Source organism: Staurois parvus, unplaced genomic scaffold (genome assembly GCF_062004578.1).
Source record: "Staurois parvus isolate SC_StPar_1 unplaced genomic scaffold, SC_StPar_1.0 ptg001518l, whole genome shotgun sequence".
Taxonomy (NCBI): Eukaryota; Metazoa; Chordata; class Amphibia; order Anura; family Ranidae; genus Staurois; species Staurois parvus.
This window is the reverse complement of record NW_028319314.1, coordinates 391,743-411,730: the sequence shown is the minus strand read 5'-3', so window position 1 is coordinate 411,730 and position 19,988 is coordinate 391,743. Positions and strand designations below refer to the sequence as shown.

At 42.0% G+C, this 19,988-nt stretch overlaps 1 protein-coding gene across 1 annotated transcript in view; it reads right to left on the bottom strand.

The window, feature by feature from the left end:
- FOCAD (focadhesin) overlaps positions 1–19,988 on the bottom strand; it is a gene marked incomplete at its 3' end in the record, with an annotated part of 239,052 nt that overhangs the window by 179,380 nt on the left and 39,684 nt on the right. The window contains exons 4-5 of the mRNA XM_089662672.1: positions 7,124–7,278; positions 6,360–6,464 (exon numbers count right to left, since the gene is read on the bottom strand). Of these exons, the coding sequence (XP_089518798.1) occupies positions 6,360–6,464; positions 7,124–7,278 (260 nt within the window). The remainder of the gene's footprint in view (positions 1–6,359; positions 6,465–7,123; positions 7,279–19,988) is intronic.

Genomic DNA, 19,988 nt, shown 5'->3' with positions numbered 1-19,988 from the left:
CAAATGTTGTACATGCTGGTTACAGTGCATTTCTCTCTGAAATTCTGAGGAAAATGGGTCGTTCCAGACATTGTTCAGAAGAACAGCGTACCTTGATTAAAAAGTTGATTGGAGAGGGGAAAACATATAAAGAAGTGCAGAAAATGATAGGCTGCTCAGCTAAAATGATCGCAAATGCTTTAAAATGGCAACCAAAACCTGAAAGACGTGGAAGAAAGCGAAAAACTACCATTCGAATGGATAGAAGAATAGCCAAAATGGCAAGGACTCAGCCAACAATCAGCTCCAGGAAGATGAAAGAAGGTCTAAAGTTACCTGTGAGTACTGTTACAATTAGAAGATGCCTATGTGAAGCCAAGCTATCTGCAAGGAGCCCCCGCAAAGTCCCACTGTTGAAAAAAAAGACGTGCTGAAGAGGTTACAATTTGCCAAAGAGCACATGGACTGGCCTAAAAAGAAATGGCGCAACATCTTGTGGACTGATGAAAGTAAGATTGTTCTTTTTGGGTCTAGTGGCCGGAGACAGTTTGTCAGACGACCCCCAAACACTGAATTCAAGCCACAGTACACTGTGAAGACAGTAAAGCATGGTTGCGCAAGCATCATGATATGGGGATGTTTCTCATACTATGGTATTGGGCCTATTTATCGCATACCAGGGATCATGGATCAGTTTGAATACATCAGAATACTTGAAGAGGTCATGCTGCCTTATGCTGAAGAGGAAATGCCCTTGAAATGGGTGTTCCAACAAGACAACGACCCCAAAGACACCAGTAAACGTGCAACATCTTGGTTCCAGACCAACAAGATTGACGTTATGGAGTGGCCAGCCCAATCCCCGGATCTTAATCCAATAGAAAATTTGTGGGGTGACATCAAAAATACAGTTTCTGAGGCAAAACCAAGAAATAGAGAACTGTGGAATGTAGTCCAATCATCCTGGGCTGGAATACCTGTTCCCAGGTGCCAGAAGTTGGTTGACTCCATGCAACACAGATGTACAGCAGTTCTCAGAAACAGTGCTTATACAACTAAATATTATTTAAGTGATTCAAAGGAAAACAAAATCTTCAAACATTTTTCAGTTTATATAGTGAATGTTTGAGTTTGTAAAGAAGAATACAAACACTGCTATTTTTTTGAACAGTCTAATATTCACTTTTCTTCAATTTTTTTTAGAGGAACAACACAAATTTGATATATTTTTCTTCATGTTTTGATTTGGAATAGAATGTGTAGTGTTCCCAATGCATTTGTGTGTATGGAAATAAAAGCTATTAGAAGGATTTTGAGCTTTATTCACTTTTTTCAACACACTGCTATTATTTTGAACACAACTGTCTATCCCATAAATAGTGATCCACATATACCAACTATAAGTGTTATCGGAATATAGTCTCAAAAGATGGTGAACCGTCCCTTTAAATCTGCTCTGCTTCAAATAGACCAGTGTAACACACTACTGTATACACGTGTACAGTGTTCCTGTGTCACCCCTTAGTGGTCATCCACTTTCAACACTCAATTGCGCTCACCTCCAGGTTTAACCCATAATGACAGGTTAAACTATGCTTTCCCCTTTAACCCGGGAGGGTATACTGGTACATAGATCTTCACCACCGTTATCCAGCACTTTTAAACATCTCCAGATTGCTCCACATCCATGTGAAAAAAATGCTCCATATAGTGTAAATATTGCCACTCAAAACAGCCTTTATTTAAATCAATCTAGTAAAACTCACATTAAAATGTGTCCTCCTGGGACACTACAGGGTTAAAACTCACTATACAGTGTTTGCTGTAAGAAGTGTGCAGAAATCCCTTATCCAAAATGGCGATACGTGCACTTCCGGTTTACGTCCTGACGGCATCGGCGTACCCTACGCATTATGTCATATCATGTGACTTCATCAGGAGAACTCCTGACGAAGTCACATGATATGACGTAACGCGTAGGGTGTGCCTATGACATCAGGCCGTAAAGCGGAAGTGCACGTGCCATTTTGGATAAGGGACTCCTGATGAAGTCACATGATATGACGTAACGCGTAGGGTGCGTCAATGATGTCAGGCCATAACCGGAAGTGCACGTACTGCCATTTTAGATAAGGGATTTCTGCACACTTCTTACAGCAAACACTGTATAGTGAGTTTTTAACCCTGTAGTGTCACAGGAGGACAGTGTGAGTTTTACTAGATTGATTTAAATAAAGGCTATTTTGAGTGGCAATATTACACTATATGGAGCATTTTTTTCACATGGATGTGGAGCAATCTGGAGATGTTTAAAAGTGCTGGCTAATGGTGGTGAAGATCTATGTACCAGTATACCCTCCCGGGTTAAAGGGGAAAGCATATTTTGACCTGTCAGTACGAGTCAAATCTGGAGGTGAGCGCAATTGAGTGTTGGAAGTGGATGAGCACTAAGGGGTGACACAGGAGCACTGTATACATGTATACAGTAGTGTGTTACACTGGTCTATTTGAAGCACAGTGGATTTAAAGGGACGGTTCACCATTTTTTGACACTATATTCCGATGACACTTATAGTTGGTGTATGTGGATCACGATTTATGGGATATATATCACACAAGTCCATGTGCTAATATTCAAGATTTAAAGGGACCGTTCACTATTAAGGACAATTATTCCTTATTTGTGTGCACAATTAATTTAGAGCACTGGTTATGCGCAGTTTATAGAGTCCTATATGTATGTATTGATTAGACGTCTGGTATAGCACACACTGATTTTCACAAGCATAGTTGTTTGTTTTTGCACGTACTTATTGTTTAGCACTATATTTTGTATATATATTGTTGCGCTGCATTTTTCTATTTGTTTAGACATCTTACGTCTGCTAATTTCCAAATATTGTGCCACAACATAAGATAAAGCAGGGCAGTGAGAAAGCCATTTGTAAGAATCCTGTCTATATAGGCTACTAAAGAGAACCTGAACTGTGGAAGCTGTGGCCAAAAAAGGCTAGCAGAGGACAAAGGACTAGTTACCTGCATTGCCTGTAGGCTCCCTGCAGGTGATGTTTCCCATTACTGACTATTCATGGCTTGTTCTCCATAGTTAATCCTACCTAGGGGTTGGCCGCCATTCTGGAAGGGGTAGGTTTTGCGTTCTCATATCAGAGCTTACCTCCGATGGCTGGTGGGGAATTGATTAAAAGTGGTAGTAAACTGCAGAAAAAAAAATTGAGCCCCTGGGCGGTTTAAGTCATAACGTGCTGTTACATATTGCATACTAGCACATTACGACAGACATATCAATAAACAAAGTTCTCCAGTGATGAGCTGTCACAGGTCCTGGTGCTCCCATCTTCACCCAGTCTTCTTTCTGGCTTCGCAGGCTTCAGCTGTATAATTTACTTAGCCACGATGATGTCACACCGTGGCAAAGAGTTCTGAATGAATGGCACAGTTCATTCAGAGCCCAGGGTGCATGCAGCGGTGACGTCACCGGCCACTGCTAACGTAAATATCTTCTAAACAGTGCATGTGACTTTACTACAACTTTAAGAAGCAGCAGGAGATAGGGAGAACTCACAGAGCCACAAAAAAAATAAAGGAGAAATTGGAAGATTCATGCACTGCTGATCCTCAGATACAGCCTTCTCTCCAGCAAATAGAACAGTGAGCAGCACAGTAGCGACATCGTATTTAGAGTGGAACCTGAAAAATGTTCCAGTTCCTGCTTCCCCTTTTCCCCCTCCCTGTGACAGCAGGCAAGGGAATCTTCTCCCCGCACCTGTTGTCAGAATTTAAAAAAACAGTGTGGTTGTGAGAGGCTTCACCCAGACAACCTTCTCATTCATCCAGAGTCAATGAACGAACTACAAGTACCGTCAGCCCCCGCAGTTGACGGCTTGTAGTTCTCAATGAACTGTGAGGACACTGGTGAGCGCTCTTGTAGTTCAATGATTTTTCCTGTCATTCAATCACTGCCTGCCCATATGGGAGGTACAGGCAGATGGTGACTAGGTGTCTGCAGGAGCCTGGCATTTCACCCGTAATCTTTGGATTGCAGGTGCAGTGCCTTACAGGCTGCAGTGTAAAAAATATAATAATAATAAATGCACATTTTACCTGCAAAATATGTGCATTTATTATTTTTTTGTTTTTTTTGTAAATGGTGAATTTAGCCTTTAACACAGCAAGTCCTAACTTTATGAGTTTAGGTCCACTTTATAGTATTTACTATGCCCACTGCAAAATGCTGAAATCATTATTCTCCCCAAGGGAGGTAGGCCTATGTTAATTTACAAGAACCACGAAAAGCTCTAATGTGCAGGAATTCTCTTGCACACAGTTTCAGGAACTAGGATCTTCACAGGCAGTTGCCAGTCACCTTGATGACTTCAGGGACAGTACAGGCTACTACTGAACACCTCTGACACTCCTAAAGGTGTCATAGGGTGAAGAGAACTACAGGGCTATTAATGACAAAGAGATATTTATTTGTTATAGCATGTGCAGCATTAGTAAATGATAATTTCAAATATTTCATGTACATGGACTACAACATGCAACTTGATGATAGTGGGGTTGATTTACTAAAGGCAAACAGTCTGTACGCTCTGTGAGGGCAGTTGCTCCTGAGCTTAGTAAAGAAGGTGAAGCTTCACTTTGCAAAGAATACCCAATCACATGCAAGGAAGAAACAGCATTTTTGCTTGCACATGATTGGAGGATGAATGTCAGCAGAACTTTTCCTTATTTACTACATTCTGAAGCAAATGATTTTGCAGAGTGCAGTAATACTTGTCCAGTGATGGGTACCGGGCCGCTGTGAGCGGTGGGGGTATAAAGTGAACACTATGACCAATCATAGCGATCACATGAAATTATGTAAACAAACGGTTATGAATGGTCTTCATTAATGAACAGTTCACTTTTTCTTGTGATGCTGTGATTGACCCACAGCTGTCACATGGTACCAGGCACACTGTACCATGTGATTAGCTGTAGCTAATCGCTAATCACAGCATGTCAACAGTAAGCAGGCTGTCATGAATGGAAAGCCAATCATGATAGTTAAAACTATTGCTTATAACAGTGATCAAGCCTAGCTAGTCAGTCCCAAATTGACACCTAGCTGTTCTACTATGCTTTTCAGGCTAGAAGCCAGGGAAGGCGCAGAATAACATGATCCTAGATGATAGGACAAAGAGGGAAGAACACTCCAAAAAAGGTTCAGTTTAAAAAGGAAAAAAAAAAAAAAAGTGCAATGCTATTGGATGTTTGAAAGTTTAGTTCATAGCCTTCCTTTTTTTTGCTTAATTTTCTCTACATGTTTTCCTAACACATTGTTGAAAAATGAATTACCGTATTTTTCGCTCCATAAGACGCACTTTTTTCCACAAAAAAAAGGGTGGGAAAATGTCAGTGCGTCTTATGGAGCGGCCTGTCCAGTATTTCCGCCGCCGCCACCGTGTCAGAATAACGGGCCGGCCGCTCGGCTCTTCTCTGCAGCAGGACCGTACCTGTTCCTCGGACCAGCGCTGTGCAGTCTTCCCGAGCCAGCAACTTTAGTGTGAGCACACGGCTGTGACAGCCGGGTGTGCACTGCGCATGCGCAAGTAGCTCTGCGCTTTGTGAATGGTCCAGCGACATTTGTGAATGGACACGACAGGTCCCAGAAGACGCCGGGCCATTCACAAAGCACAGCGCTTCTCATGCACGCGCAGTGGGCACCTGGCACAGCCGGGTACTCGCACTAAAGGGAGGACAACTCCGCAGTCTCTAGTCATCTCCTGTACTGTGTCCGCAGTCTCTGGTCATCTCCTGTACTGTGTCCGCAGTCTCTGGTCATCTCCAGTACTGTGTCCGCAGTCTCTGGTCATCTCCAGTACTGTGTCCGCAGTCTCTGGTCATCTCCTGTACTGTGTCCGCAGTCTCTGGTCATCTCCTGTACTGTGTCCGCAGTCTCTGGTCATCTATGTCCGCAGTCTCTGGTCATCTATGTCCGCAGTCTCTGACTATCTCCTGTACTATGTCCGCAGTCTCTGACCATCTCCTGTACTATGTCCGCAGTCTCTGGTCATGTCCTGTACTATGTCTACAGTCTCTGGTCATCCCCTGTACTATGTCCACAGTCTCTGGTCATTTCTTGTACTATGTCTGCAGTCCATTGGTTCAGAATATTTTTTTTTCTTGTTTTTCTCCTCTAAAACCTAGGCACGTCTTATGGTCAGGTGTATCTTATGGAGCGAAAAATACAGTATTTTATTTTGGTCAGCCTTTATAAAGAGACCCTAAATATAATTACATTTTATTAATTACAGATCTCCTACTAAGATCTCTTGTCTATCGATCCATGAATCAGTGAACTAATAAATTCTTACCAGATTTTGTAAATGTTTTTGTGTATGTGCTCCTTGCTTTTCTCTGTTTTCTTTGCTTCATTGTGAAGCAGTTGCCAAATACATTTTACCAATCCCTGGACATTTCTGTAAAAATAAATAAATAATATATATATAAAATATCTTTGTCTACATGCAGTTTTCCCCAAATAGACAAGACTAATGAAACATAAAAATTTATTTTATTAGCGTTATTGGATCAAAAGAAAAAAAAACACTGGCTTTGTGATTTTTTTTAAAGAATTTATATTAATATTATAATATTATATTATAAAATATATGTAATTCTAGACACTCCCCAATTGTAACATAATAAATCATATCAGGGCGACAAGGTCTAAGGACAAAATGTCTTCATTTGAATCAATACATAATGATGAACTCAGACGTGTTCAAACTAGAATCCGAACCCACATGTCAGCATTGCAGGAAGCTGTCACCTGTATGGACTAATCATCTGTGGCAAATCAACCAAAAATTACGTGTCTGGATTGTGAGAGAAAGCCAAAGAGCAGAATGTAAAGAAACAATGGCAAACACACACATACCATACAAACACCATGAAAACAGAAACAATTGTATATTTGTTAGTCTGAATAGATCCAAACCATACTTAAGCCACACTTTAAAAAAAATCACAGATGTACTAGACAAAAACATGAGGTTGCTGTTGGGAAAAAGGGAATGCTTGTGGGAAACAACACAAAATAACATTCTACCACAGGTGATGCATATTTCAATCTTACTTTGCGGAAGGGAATAGGTTCAGAATTCCATTTAAGACATAGGTGAAGTCTGCATGTTTCTGCTCTACCAGTGTCAACAAAGCTTCACAACATGCTGTCCTCAGAACCACATCATCACAACAGCATTTCTCCCAGAGAATATTTAGGGCAGGAGTCTGCAAATAGAATAGAAACCATCACATATTTGAACTGTCAGTGTATGTAAACAATAATTTTTGCAGACGGTGAACTGCTCCAAGAGCGTATCAAGGCAATAATATTTATACTATAGGATGGAGCAAATGTAAAGATTGGAAGCATCAAAAGTAGATTCAATGCGCATAAACATTTGAGACGGACCTAGCATCAGTTATATTTTTTATGTTAAGTGCATACATGCAGTTCAACCAACAGAAAAAAAAAGTCATACACAATCATATATACACATTCCTATACCCACAGTAAATCCAGAGGAAGGCAAAAAAAACAAACACAATAAATCATGAGCCAATTGGCTCCAGCAGAGGAAAAAAAAAATCCTTTCTGATCCCCCGAGAGGCAATCAGATATTCCTTGGATCAACTTTACCTATAAATATCAGTAACCAGTTATATTTTATGCATTTAAGAAAGAATCCAGAACTTTTTTTTTTTTCATTAAAACAAACTGAGCTGGCCAGAACCAGCTCTTGAGGGAGTCTATTCCACATTTTCACCACTCTTAGGGCTTGTTTATACTTGACTACTTCCCAAACGCCCCTATATCATTAGACAAGCGTTTTATAAGCGTTAAAACCATACCACAAATGCCTATAATTAACTTAATGGTATTAACGCCTCGCAAACGCCTGCCAGGCATTTGCGGAGTGTAGACTTGAATGGGAGGCGTTGAAAAGCTTCAACTCCTCCTGACTGGACATGAGGTGTCAATGTTGACACGACCATACAAGAATGCTTTAGAGTGAATAGCACTGTGTGCTGCCATGTGTACAATTTTCATAAGCGTTTGAGGAGCGTTAAAAACGCCCCTCAAACGCCTGCTTTCAACGCTAGTGTGAACTGAGCCATACTGTGAAGAAGGCTTTCTGTTTTCTGCTTTCTGTTCTTGAAGGTTGAATCTCTTTTCCTCCAGATGTAAAGAGTGCCTCCTTGTCCTCTGTGAGGACTTTAAGGTGAATAACTCAACACCTAGTTCAATATACGGTCCACTTATGTATTCATACATGTTGATCATCCCCCCCCCCTTAATCACAAACTAATAAGAGGCTCCTCCATGGCTCTTATTAGTTTGGTTGCCCTTCTCTGCAATTTCTCCAGTACCCCTATATCATTTTTGGGAACTGGTGCTCAAAACTACACTCCATATTCCAGATGAGGTCTTACGAATGATGGACTCTCAGGAGCCTATACCTCTCCCTAATACAAGAAAGGATTTTGCTCGCTTTGGAAACCACAGCTTGTCATTGTATGCTATGCTATTATTAAGCTTATGATCTACCAGAACACCCAGATCCTTCTCAACCATTGATTCCTCCAGCTGTTCTCCTCCTAGAATGCATGTTGCATGCGTGTTTTTAGCCCCAAGTCCATAATTTTACATTTATCAACATTAAACCTCATTTTCCACATAGTTGCCCAATTGGTAGTAAGCAGTTGTTAGTGATAGAACTGCTAACCTGCCATTATACAAACAATTGAGAAAAAACTACTGTGCACAATTATTAGGCAAGTTGTATTTTTGAGGATTATTTCATTATTGAACAACTACAGTGCTCTTGGTCAATCCAAAATGTTAATAAACCTCAAACCTGAATATATAGGAAAGTTTCTTAACAGAATATCTATGTGTACACAATTATTGGGTAACTATTAATGTGCAGAAGTATTATGCAACTCAATGACAAAGCAAACATTTTCTCATCTCACATGTTTATTTTCATCTGTTAAAGTGAGAATAATAAACAAACAACGCGAAATTTACAAATAAACATTTCTGACATTAAAAAAAAAAAATGTTTTTTTAAAAATCAACCAATATAGTCACCCTTCTTTTCAATCACAGTCATAAGTCTTCCATTCATGGAGTCTGTCAGTTTCTTCATCTGTTGATGATCAACTTTTAGTGCAGCAGCAACCACAGACTCCCAGACACTGTTCAGAGAGGTGTGCGGTTTTCTTTCATCATAAATCTCCCATTTAAGAAGGGCCCACAAGTTCTCAATGGGGTTTAGGTCAGGTGAGGAAGGAGGCCATTTCATTATTCTTTCATCTTTAAGGCCTTTACTGTCTAGCCATGCAGTGGAGTACTTTGATGCACGCGATGGAGCATTGTCCTGCATAAATATCATGGTCTTCTTGAAAGATGCAGACTTCTTTGTGTGCCACTGCTTGAAGAAAGTGTCTTCTAAAAACCAACAGTAGGTTTGGGAATTGATTTTGAGTCCATCTTCAACCCGAAAAGGTCCAATTAGCTCATCTTTAACATTACCAGCCAATACCAGTACCCAACCTCCGCCTTGCTGGTGTCTGAGTTGAAGTGGAGCTCCATGCCCAGTACTGATCCAGCCATATGCCCATCCATCTAGTCAGTCAAGAGTCACACTCATCTCATCAGTACATAAAACCTTTGAAAAATCTGTCTTCAGATATTTCTTGGCTCAGTCTTGACATTTCAACTTCAGTGGTGGTCGTGTTTCAGCCTTCCTTAACTTGACCATTTCTCTGACCACTGAACAAACAAAAACACTGGAGGATAAGGGGTTCCTGGTAGCTTCACATTTGATTCATCTCAAATCTTTGGCAGTTAATTTGAGTCTTTTTTTTCTCAATGCGTTTCTTGTGACCTTGTTGACTATTTGCAACAAAACATTTGATGGTTCTGTGATCACGTCCCAACATCTTAGCAATTTCAATAGTGCTGCATCCCTCTGAAAGACTTTTTACGATTTTTGACTTTTCAATTAAATCTCTTTTTTGGCCCATTTTGCCTGAGGAAAAGAAGCTGCCTAATAAATATGCACACCTTGATATAGGGTGTTGATCTCCTTAGGCCACACCCTCCCTCATTACACAAACACACATCACCTGATATGCTTAAATCCAATAAGAATTCAAGTTTACACAGCTTAGAGTTGGACAATATGCATAAAAATGATGATTTGGTCAAAATACTCACACTGGCCTAATGATTGTGCATACAGTGTATTTTTCTGTTGGTTTCATATACACTTGCAGACAGAGCAGGTTTCATAATGCACCATTGATCAGTATACTTTATGACCCATGTTTTAACAGATTCTTCAACATGTTAGTTTAGCCCTGTAGAGCTTAATTATTGGTATTACATCTTGGCTTATTAACTAAATTAAACTGGGATCAGTGTATATTACTGTAATCAGTTAACAGTAGCTCATTCTCAACATTACCTTTTACCTGTGCAAGGAAAAAGAGCAGATAAGCATGTACAAAAGATATGCTGAAAGTTCTGTTAACATCTTAATTTTTTTTATAAATAAAACTGTTGGAGGGTTTTTAGTATTTTTAATTTAAATCAGACACACCACAAATAAACATCTGCATGTTTACCAGGCATTACTCACTTGTCTTTGACTCACATTTTCTATGCTATGATTTTACCTAAAAAACTAACAATTGTCTGAAAACCTTAAAATGATAGCGGTAGTCTACTAGAAAAACTGAAAAGCAGACCACTAGATATTGTTGTAGCAGAAGATGAGATTTGCTTAATTAAAGTGGCTTTAAAAGCTGAAGGTTTTTTTACCTTAAAAGGTAAAAAAACCTTCCATGTGCTGCTCCCTCCCACAGTTCCCCCTAATACTCACCTGAACCTCCTCTCCATCCAGCGGTGTGCATGGGAGCATCAGCTGTGCCATCGCTCTCTCCTCATTGGCTGAGGCACAGCAGCCAGAGCCATTGGCTCCCACTGCTGTCAATCATAGCCAGTTAGCCAATGAGGAGAGAGTGGGGAGCAGGGCCGCATGGACACAGAGCGGGGCCCAGGAATGAGCATGCACCAGTGCCCTCACAGCAAGCAGCTTGCTACTGGGGGCACTAGTCAAGGGGGAGGAGTGCCAGCGGGGGACCCAAGAAGAAGAGGATCAGGGCTGCTCTGTGCAAAACCATTGCACAGAGCAGGCAAGTATAACATGTTTGTTATTTAAAAGCTTCCCAACCACTCTGTAGCTAAAATGCTGCTACAGGGCGGCAGGGCTGCGCACAATCACACACACACACACACATACATACATACACATATATATTTATATATATATATATATATATATATATATATATATATATATATATATATATATATATATATATAAAGAGATTTTTGATTTCCCCAGTGTCAGAATGCTCACCGCAGTCTCGCTATAAGTCGCTGATCGGCGCCATTACTAGTATAAATAAATAAAACGAGTATATATACCGCCATTTGTAGACGCAATAACTGTCACATAAACCAATTAATTTACATGTATTGTGATTTTTTTTTTTAGCAAAATACATTTTGGCCTAAAATTATTATGAAATTTGATTTTTTAAATTTTTTTACTGGACATGTTTAATAGCAAAAAAGTCAAACATTTTTTTCTCAAAATTGTGGGTCATTGTTTACAGCGCAAAAAAATGAAAAACGTACAGTCGATCAAATACTACCGAAAAAAAGCTTCATTTGTGGGAAAAGGACATACATTTCATTTGGGTGACCGTACAATTGTCAGTTAAAGCAACGCAGCGCCGTATCGCAAAAAATGGCCTGGTCAGGAAGGGGGGATAAATCCTCTGGATGGCAAGTGGTTTAGAAAAATATAAAACTTCAATATCACTAAGTTCTCTGGGTTCTTAAGCTCCTAAGGCACTCTTAACAGATCTAAAAGACATTTGTGTGCCTCCTTTACAATAAATTTAGGTTCATTTTAGAAAGTGTGAACATATCCACTTTAAACCCCTTCCCACCCGGGCATAAAAGCCAGGAGGCGGGCCTTCGAGCCAAGTGACTGCTGTGACAGCCAATCACAGCGGTACCGTGATCAAAAAGTTCCTGATCGCAAGTAAACATCAGGAGCTTACTGATCTCCTCCGGCTACCATGCTGGGAGCATGTTCTCAGCACAGTAAGTTGTTTATACAGGGCCACATATATGCAGCCACTCAGCATTAAAGCCGACCCGCTGAGAGGCCGCATATATGCGTGTGTCCGGCAGGAAGGTGTCAAGACCAGACCTTTTCTGAGAATTTTTGTTTATAAGTAAAAAAAAACTGCTTTTATTTTCTAGAAAATTACTTAGAACCTCCAAACATTATATTTTTGTTAACCAGAGGTCCTAAAGAATAAAATGATGGGTTTTGCAATTTTTTCTGTCACGCAGTATTTGTGCAGCGGTTTTTCAAACGCAGTTTTTTTTTTTTTTAGAAAAAAGCAAAAAGTTATACTTACGGTATCGCCTTTTTCAGGAGTCTTTCAGGACAGCACCTTGAGAGACCACAGCTCCTCCTCACCTGAGGAAACACCTCCACCCAGAATAAAAGTGCAGCCTCCCCCACGGACCTCAGTTCATGACTTAGCACCTCCGGTCACCTGGGGAGACACAGTGCAAGACACAAAAAACCCCCGCACCAAATGCTAAAAAAAAGGGTGGGTAACTGGCACTGTCCTGAAAGACTTATGGAAAAGGCGTTACCATAATTGTAACTTTGCTTTTTCCCCTCCCCATCTTTCAGGACAGCACCTTGAGGGGATACGCGAGCACTCACCCCTAGGGTAGGACCACCGCTTGTAGAACCTTGTGTCCGAAGGCCTGTTCCTCTATTGAGACCAGGTCAGGTCTGTAATGCTTAACGAAGGTGTTGTAATTGGACCAGGTAGCAGCCCTACAAATCTGTCCTGGGGTTGCACCAGCCAGCTCAGCGTACGTGTCCGCCATGGCCCGGGTGGAGTGCGCCATGAAGCCCTCCAGGATTTCTAGACCCCCGGTCAGATATGCCTGTCTAATTGTCAGTCTTAGCCACCTAGATAAAGTGCACCTACAAGCTTTACAACACTTCCTTGCTACTGAAAATGATACAAAAAGGGAATCAGACTTCCAGATCCCCTTGGTCCTATCTAAATAAAGAACACATCTTCTAACATCCAACGTGTGAAATTTCCTTTCCTGGTTACACGAAGGGTTAGAACAAAATGAAGGTAAAGTAATCTCTTTCCTCGATGAAATCTCGAGGCTATTTTGGGTAAGAAGGCTGGGTCCATCCTAAACGCTACCCTATCCGCAAAAGTCTAGAGGAAGGGGCCCTAATTAATAGGGTTTCCAACTCACATACTCTGCTTGCTGTAGTAACCGCTACCAGGAATACTGTCTTGAGGGTCAGGATTTTGAGGGAAATTGAACCCAAAGGTTCAAACAGAGGGCCTGTCAGCACATTAAGCACCGTCATCAGGGTCCACTTTGGAAAGGCCCTTTCTCTTACTGGTTTTTGTCTGGTCAAGGACTTAAAGAATCTCGTCACCAGCTCATCCCTGGCTAAGGGAGACTCCAGGAATATGCTAAGAGCCGACACTTGGCCTTTAAGCGTACTCACCGCTAGCCCCTTGTCGACCCTCACCTGCAAGAATTCCAGGACTAAAACTTAACTATGTGCCTCCGAGGACGTCTGAGCACACCATCTGTTAAAGAGCCTCCAGACCTTAAGGCAGATAGAACGGGTCTCCTCTTTTCTACTATTTAGGAGGGTGGATACTACCCTAGCTGAAAACCCCTTGCTCCATAGCAGCTGTTCCTCAGAAACCAGGCCGCTAGGTTCCATCTGTCTACCTGGGGTCAAAGGACCGAGTTCTGAGAAAGCAAGTCCTCTCGGCACAGCAATATCCAAAGGGGGTAGATGGCCAGGGCCGCCAGGGTCGAAGACCAAACCCGTCTGGGCCAGTGCGGGGCTACCAGGATCAGGGATGTTCACTCGGATCCGAATTTCCTCAGAACTGATGGCAAGAAGGAGACTGGGGGGGAGGCGTAACACGGGGGGAAGTGCCACAGCTGCACTAGTGCATCTACTGCCAACGCCCCTTCCCAACGATTTAGGTAGAAGAAAACCAGGACTTTGGCATTCTGGCCCGACGCAAAAAGGTCTACTGATTGAAACCCCTACTCCCCTATGATGGCCTGGTAGATCTCCCAACTAAGCACCCATTCTGATTCCCTCAGCTGCCTAATGCTGAGAAAGTCTGCAACTTGGTTCAGGTGGACGGCGGATAAGAAGGCTACATTGGTCTCGACCCAGATGAGCAGTTCCAAGGCCAGGGACCACAGAGTTGCTTTGAGTCCCTCCTGTCTGTTGACATGACCCACACATGTGTTATCCCATAGCTGCTCCCAAAAGGCCACAAGGGCCCGTCATACCGCTTTTAGTTCTTTCCAGTTCGAGGATCTGTCCTTCTCTTCTGGTAGCCAAGAACCCTGCGCCACGGACCCCTCTAGGTGCGCTCCCCAACCTCTGGCGCTCCCGTCCATTGCAACTTCCCTGGAGATAGGTAAGACCCATAACAGCCTCTGAGCCAAATTGGCTGAAATCCTCCCCCACCAGAGGGTCCTCTTCACCCAGGGGGGTACTTATACCAAGGAGTCCACAGACTCCTACCAGCGATCCCAGACGTCCAGAATGAACAGCTGGAGGGGTCGCAGATGCAAACCTGCCCACTGTACCGCCGGGATGGACGAGGTTAGCAGGCCCAACACCGACATGGACTCTTAGGGGCATGGCCTTGTTCGCTAGCAGCTGCCCGATTCCCCTTTCCAACTTTAGGATTTTCTCCTGGGGTAAAAAGGTCATCTGAAGGGTGGAATCCAATTCGTAGCCCACGTACACCATCCTTTCGGCTGTGACCAAATTAAGTTTATTAGCCAGCCTAAACTCTCCAGGTGTCTCATCACCAAGGTTATGTCTCGCGACAGCTGTTCCTCTGAATCTGCAAATAGGAAATTGTCCAGGTAAGCCACCAGCGAGACACGCCTCAGACGAAGGGACACCAGGGCCTCGGCCATTATCTTTGTGAAAATCCTGGGCGAGGAGGAGAGCCCAAAAGGGCAAGGCTCGGAACTGTAGGTGGGGCCCGTACTTCCAACCTGAGGAATTTCTGAAAAGCATCCGCAACTGGAACATGTAGGTAAGCGTCCCTTATGTCTATTGAGGCCAGAAAGAAGTTGGGGGGGGGGGGGGAGAAGAGACCTGACTGAATCTCTTGAATTTTATGGTCTCGTTCAAGGGTCTGAGGTTCAGAATAAACCTGTACTTTCCTCAGGGCTTTCTGACCTCTATATAGTTGAACTGGACTTTTGAAACCCCTGCCGATCTCTGCCGAGGGGACCCTGATGACGACCCTCTGCTCTTCCAACTCCCGCAAAGAAGAGAACAGGGCTGAGGCCTTTTCTGTACATCTTGGGAGCTCTGACACTAACAACCTCTGTGGAGGCGGTCTCCGAAATTCCAGGTGGTACCCTCTTCTCACTATACCCAGGATAAAAGGACTAGAGGACACCACTTCCCACTGTGGGAGGAAGACCCCCCCAATCTTCCTCCCACCGGGGGAACACCATCATTGCGATTTTTGGGGTTGCTCAGGAGGAAAAATTGCTCCTCCCCTGCACCTTCCTTTTCACCCTCAGGGCTTTTTCTGTACCTCTGGCCTGATGGCTTGTACCCGGTTCGGGGGACTAAATTTTTCCCCCCTGCACCTGGAGTTTTTTCTTAAGGGGAAAGGCTTTTTTCCTGTCTGCGGTACAATCCAGCACCATCTCAAGACCTGGGCCAAAAAGAAAATCCCCTGTGAGTGGGAAGCCACATAGTTTTAACAGTAGTGGTGTGAACCTCCTGCGCTCCCAAGTGTTTCAACTGTATAAAAAACACCAGGAGAAGCTGCTAACATTAAACCATATACCAGTGATTGTGATAAATAAATACAATAAAGAATGTAGCGCTACTCCTTAAGATACATACACACATATATATATAATAAATTAATCAGTGATGTGTAATTACAAAAAATTAATGTGATAGTGATATCAATTAAAATAAATTAGTGACCATTACTCATAAAATCTACAGAATCAAATCAAATAACTAAAAACATGTGAAAAAACATTTTCATGTATATATATATATATATATATATATATATATATATATATATATATATATATATAATACTGTGAATATAAAATCACACATGCCTCTCGTGTAGTAAAAAAAACACAATATAGCAATAAATAAAACAGTGCTCTCAAAGTCTAATAAATGCTAATAGTGACCAAAGAAAACACTCGTGCTTCCAATAACTACTGTGGGTGACCATAAATTAACAGGAACTCGTGTAGATCTTTGGGTGCATGTGAATATGACAATCTGACCACCATCTGGATAAGCCTCTCACCTCATCACTTCGACCCTTGCGGATCAAAGCGCTTTTGTGGATCCCCCTCACGGATCCTCCAAGATAGCTATCACTCCAAATGTAGCTCCTTGTCGCACCCAAATCTCTCAGAAATCAATATTCCACCAATGGCTCCTCTCCAGGTAAGTTGCAGCATCAATCTGGTGCTGTGCGAGTCCCTGGCTCTCCTCTGTGTTCCCGCCTACTTCAAACTTTTCAGTTTTCTCCTTGGCAGCCAGGGCCTCAGCAGCATCGTACTACCAACAACAAAGCACATTCACCCTTCCCTGGGAGATCCCCCTCACTCCACCACGCCGTATTTCCGGACAATACTATACTATCCACATCACCAAAGGCACTCATTGTCAATGAGTGCCTTTGGTGATGTGGATAGTACAGTATTGTCCAGAAATACGGCGTGGTGGAGTGAGGGGAATGCGACTAATTATTAATAGCATCCCATTGCACCTTGCCAATGCAGATGTGTTTTCAGAACCACAAGAGACGGTAATGCACTATTGGAAAAAATGTGTTTTTTAATTCTTTAGGGAGCCCATTCAAATGATGCGCAAAGTAATACACACTAACATGCTTTGTGTTAATGCACTGCACTGTGTGTACATGGCCTAAGACAGGACTGTAACTTTCTGTTAGTCTGTAAGTTCAGCACATACACAAAAACGATTTGAATTTGAGCACAGACAGAGTATCTCCTCTCTTTTGCACAGAACATGTCAGTGACCAGACCTAAGTCTGTAGCTCTCCTCCAACTGTGTCTGTCTAACCCATATTGGCACTATATGTTCAATAAAGTACAAGCTAGTATTTGCTATTTTGCACAGTAGAGTAGGGAATTGCTTGAGAGAGATTACATTTACTGGCCAGCTTGAACATGTATCGTCATATATACGAATCATAAAAACTGTATTTATAGAAAACTTTGCTAAAATATGTAAAAGGTGTACAGCGTTGCGCAAAGAATTATTCAGAATTGTCTGTGTCCCCACTGGGGAGATTCAACCTCTGTTGTCATGGTGACCAATGCCAGAGTGTCTGAAAGTGAGTGAAAATCTAAAATATTAAACTTTCCACCAATAGAAACTCTTATTCTGGTGACAACTAAGACAAGAATCCCATTACTTTGGAGAGACCTCCTCTCACTTATTGTTGTATCACAATGCAGAAAGTGAAGTGAAATCTGTCATGGGAATCAGACGGCAAGAAAATAAACAGGCGCTTTACACCATCTAACCAAAAAAAAAAAAAAAAGTTTCGATATATGTTATATACATTGAAAATATATACTGTCAAAATAACAGTTCATGAATAGACACAGATTTGCAAGTTTAATAGTATAAATGCACTGTTATACTGCCATTTTATATTCTCACTCGTGTTTACTGAGCCAAACTCCGTGAAAAAGCTAAAAGTAACCACTTGCCAACCCGCTACAGTTCATAGACCATGCATAGCGATCAAAGCAGCCCAGTCCCAGGAGCATGTCCGTCATGAAGGGGAAGGGGGAGGGAGCGCAACCCGCTCCTAAACAGAACTTCGACGTACATTTACGTCATTGTGCTTGCACGTCCCAAACTGCCATAGTATATGTACTGAGGCAGGTCTGCCAGTGACTATCATCCATTTGGAGAGATAGATTTTGGTACTGAGCAACCAATGGATGTCCAAAAGCAGACGAAGGGATGGGCACACCTGAACATCATATATAAACTGGACCAACAAAAACAAGGGGAAAACAAGGGCATTAAATAGCCACTTACAGAACTTTTCAGTTAAAACTAGCATTTGTAAAGGCAGATACATCAGCCTTATAGAACTAAAGAAAACATTGTCACAGCCCTACAGATATGAGGCCTGATGATGAAAAACCCAAGAAATACTCAATGCTCTAGTGCAGAGGGCAGTAAAGAAGAAAAAAAAAAGTATATTATCTTAAAACTCATAGGTCTGCACAACAACCTGTCGAATTCACACAGATATAGTGGACATGGAAGCCAAAGAACTTTTTTTAGGACCTTCTGGAATAACTAAATGAAGCAGTGACTGAAAGGGAAACCCTGATGACCTACTCCTCCTCCTATCAATCTGTGATGCTAAGGTCTCCTGGGTTTCAACAGCTATCCTGCCAAAGCCAATGACTGAGAGCATGGAAGACTGATCCTTGGGATAATAGATCTGGCCCCTCTGGTAGAGGCCATGGAGCATTGTCTCACAGACAAGGTAAGGGCACCACACTGTCCAAGGCCAATCCGGAGCTATTAGATTGATTGGAATGACATGGCTTTTGATTCTTCTAAGCAGAGGAGGTATAAGTTTCAGTGGAGGAAAGGCATACCTCAGACCAATAACTCTAAACAGACAGAATGCAGAAATCTAACCCAACTGGCATTGAAACAATCTAACAATGTAAAAGGGAAAAAAAAAAAAAACTTGCCCTCCAACAATGTTGTGGACGGAAGACACCAAGGCAGAGGCATCTTGAGTCGGTTATGTAGTTCAGATCCATCCTGTCCAGAGAAAGGCTGAACTTGTCCCATACAATGAAGATGTTCCCTTGCAAAGTTCTGGAGTGGAATGGAGTAAAAAGAACTGCTCCAAACAAGGTGGATGGCATTAATCCCAGCAGTCACATGCAGCTCTTCATGGAAGGCTGACACTGGGATTAAGGAGTTGCCAAAACAGATTCTGCAGTTCAGTAAATTTTTCCAGGAGTAGTCTTGAAAATGTATTCTGGAGAATGCCCAAGTACTCCAAGAAATGTGACCAAACTAGATATGATTTCTCAAGAATTCCTCAGGAACATTCAGAAATTTTCCAAGATCTGCATTGTAAGCAACAGACTGAATTCCAAGATCAAAGTGGACTGTCTGCACAGCAGCAGATCGTCCAGGGATTAAAAGACTGGAATACTTCTGAGACAAGCTAGACCCAGAATTGGTGTGAGGACCTTTGTAAATACTCACAGAGCTGAGGTAAAGCAGAAAGAAAGGGCCTCGAACTAAAAGTAGTGGCTGCCCACGGCAAAACAAAGAAATTGCTGAAGACCTTGAACAATGAGATAGAGATGAAATATGCATCTGTTACGCCAATCAATGCCAAAAAGTCTTTGAAATGAAGGGAGGCAATAATTGACCAAATAGGTTCCATGCAAACTTTTAAGGAAGAAAAATGTAATGAGATAAAAAAACAAGACAAAAAAAAACATCTTGATAGGGGAAAGGAAATGATAACCCCTAAGACAGCAAACCCTGAATAGTTGTAAAGAGGTCTGTCTGAAGTTGCTGAGATATGGGAAGACATGAAGCATGAAAATGGAAGGTGGAGACTAAACTATTTTGTAACCTCTGATACTCATTTGTTGGTTATGCAAGAAAAAAAAAAACCCAAAACAAAAACATCAGACATTTATAATTCCCTAACCCAGATAG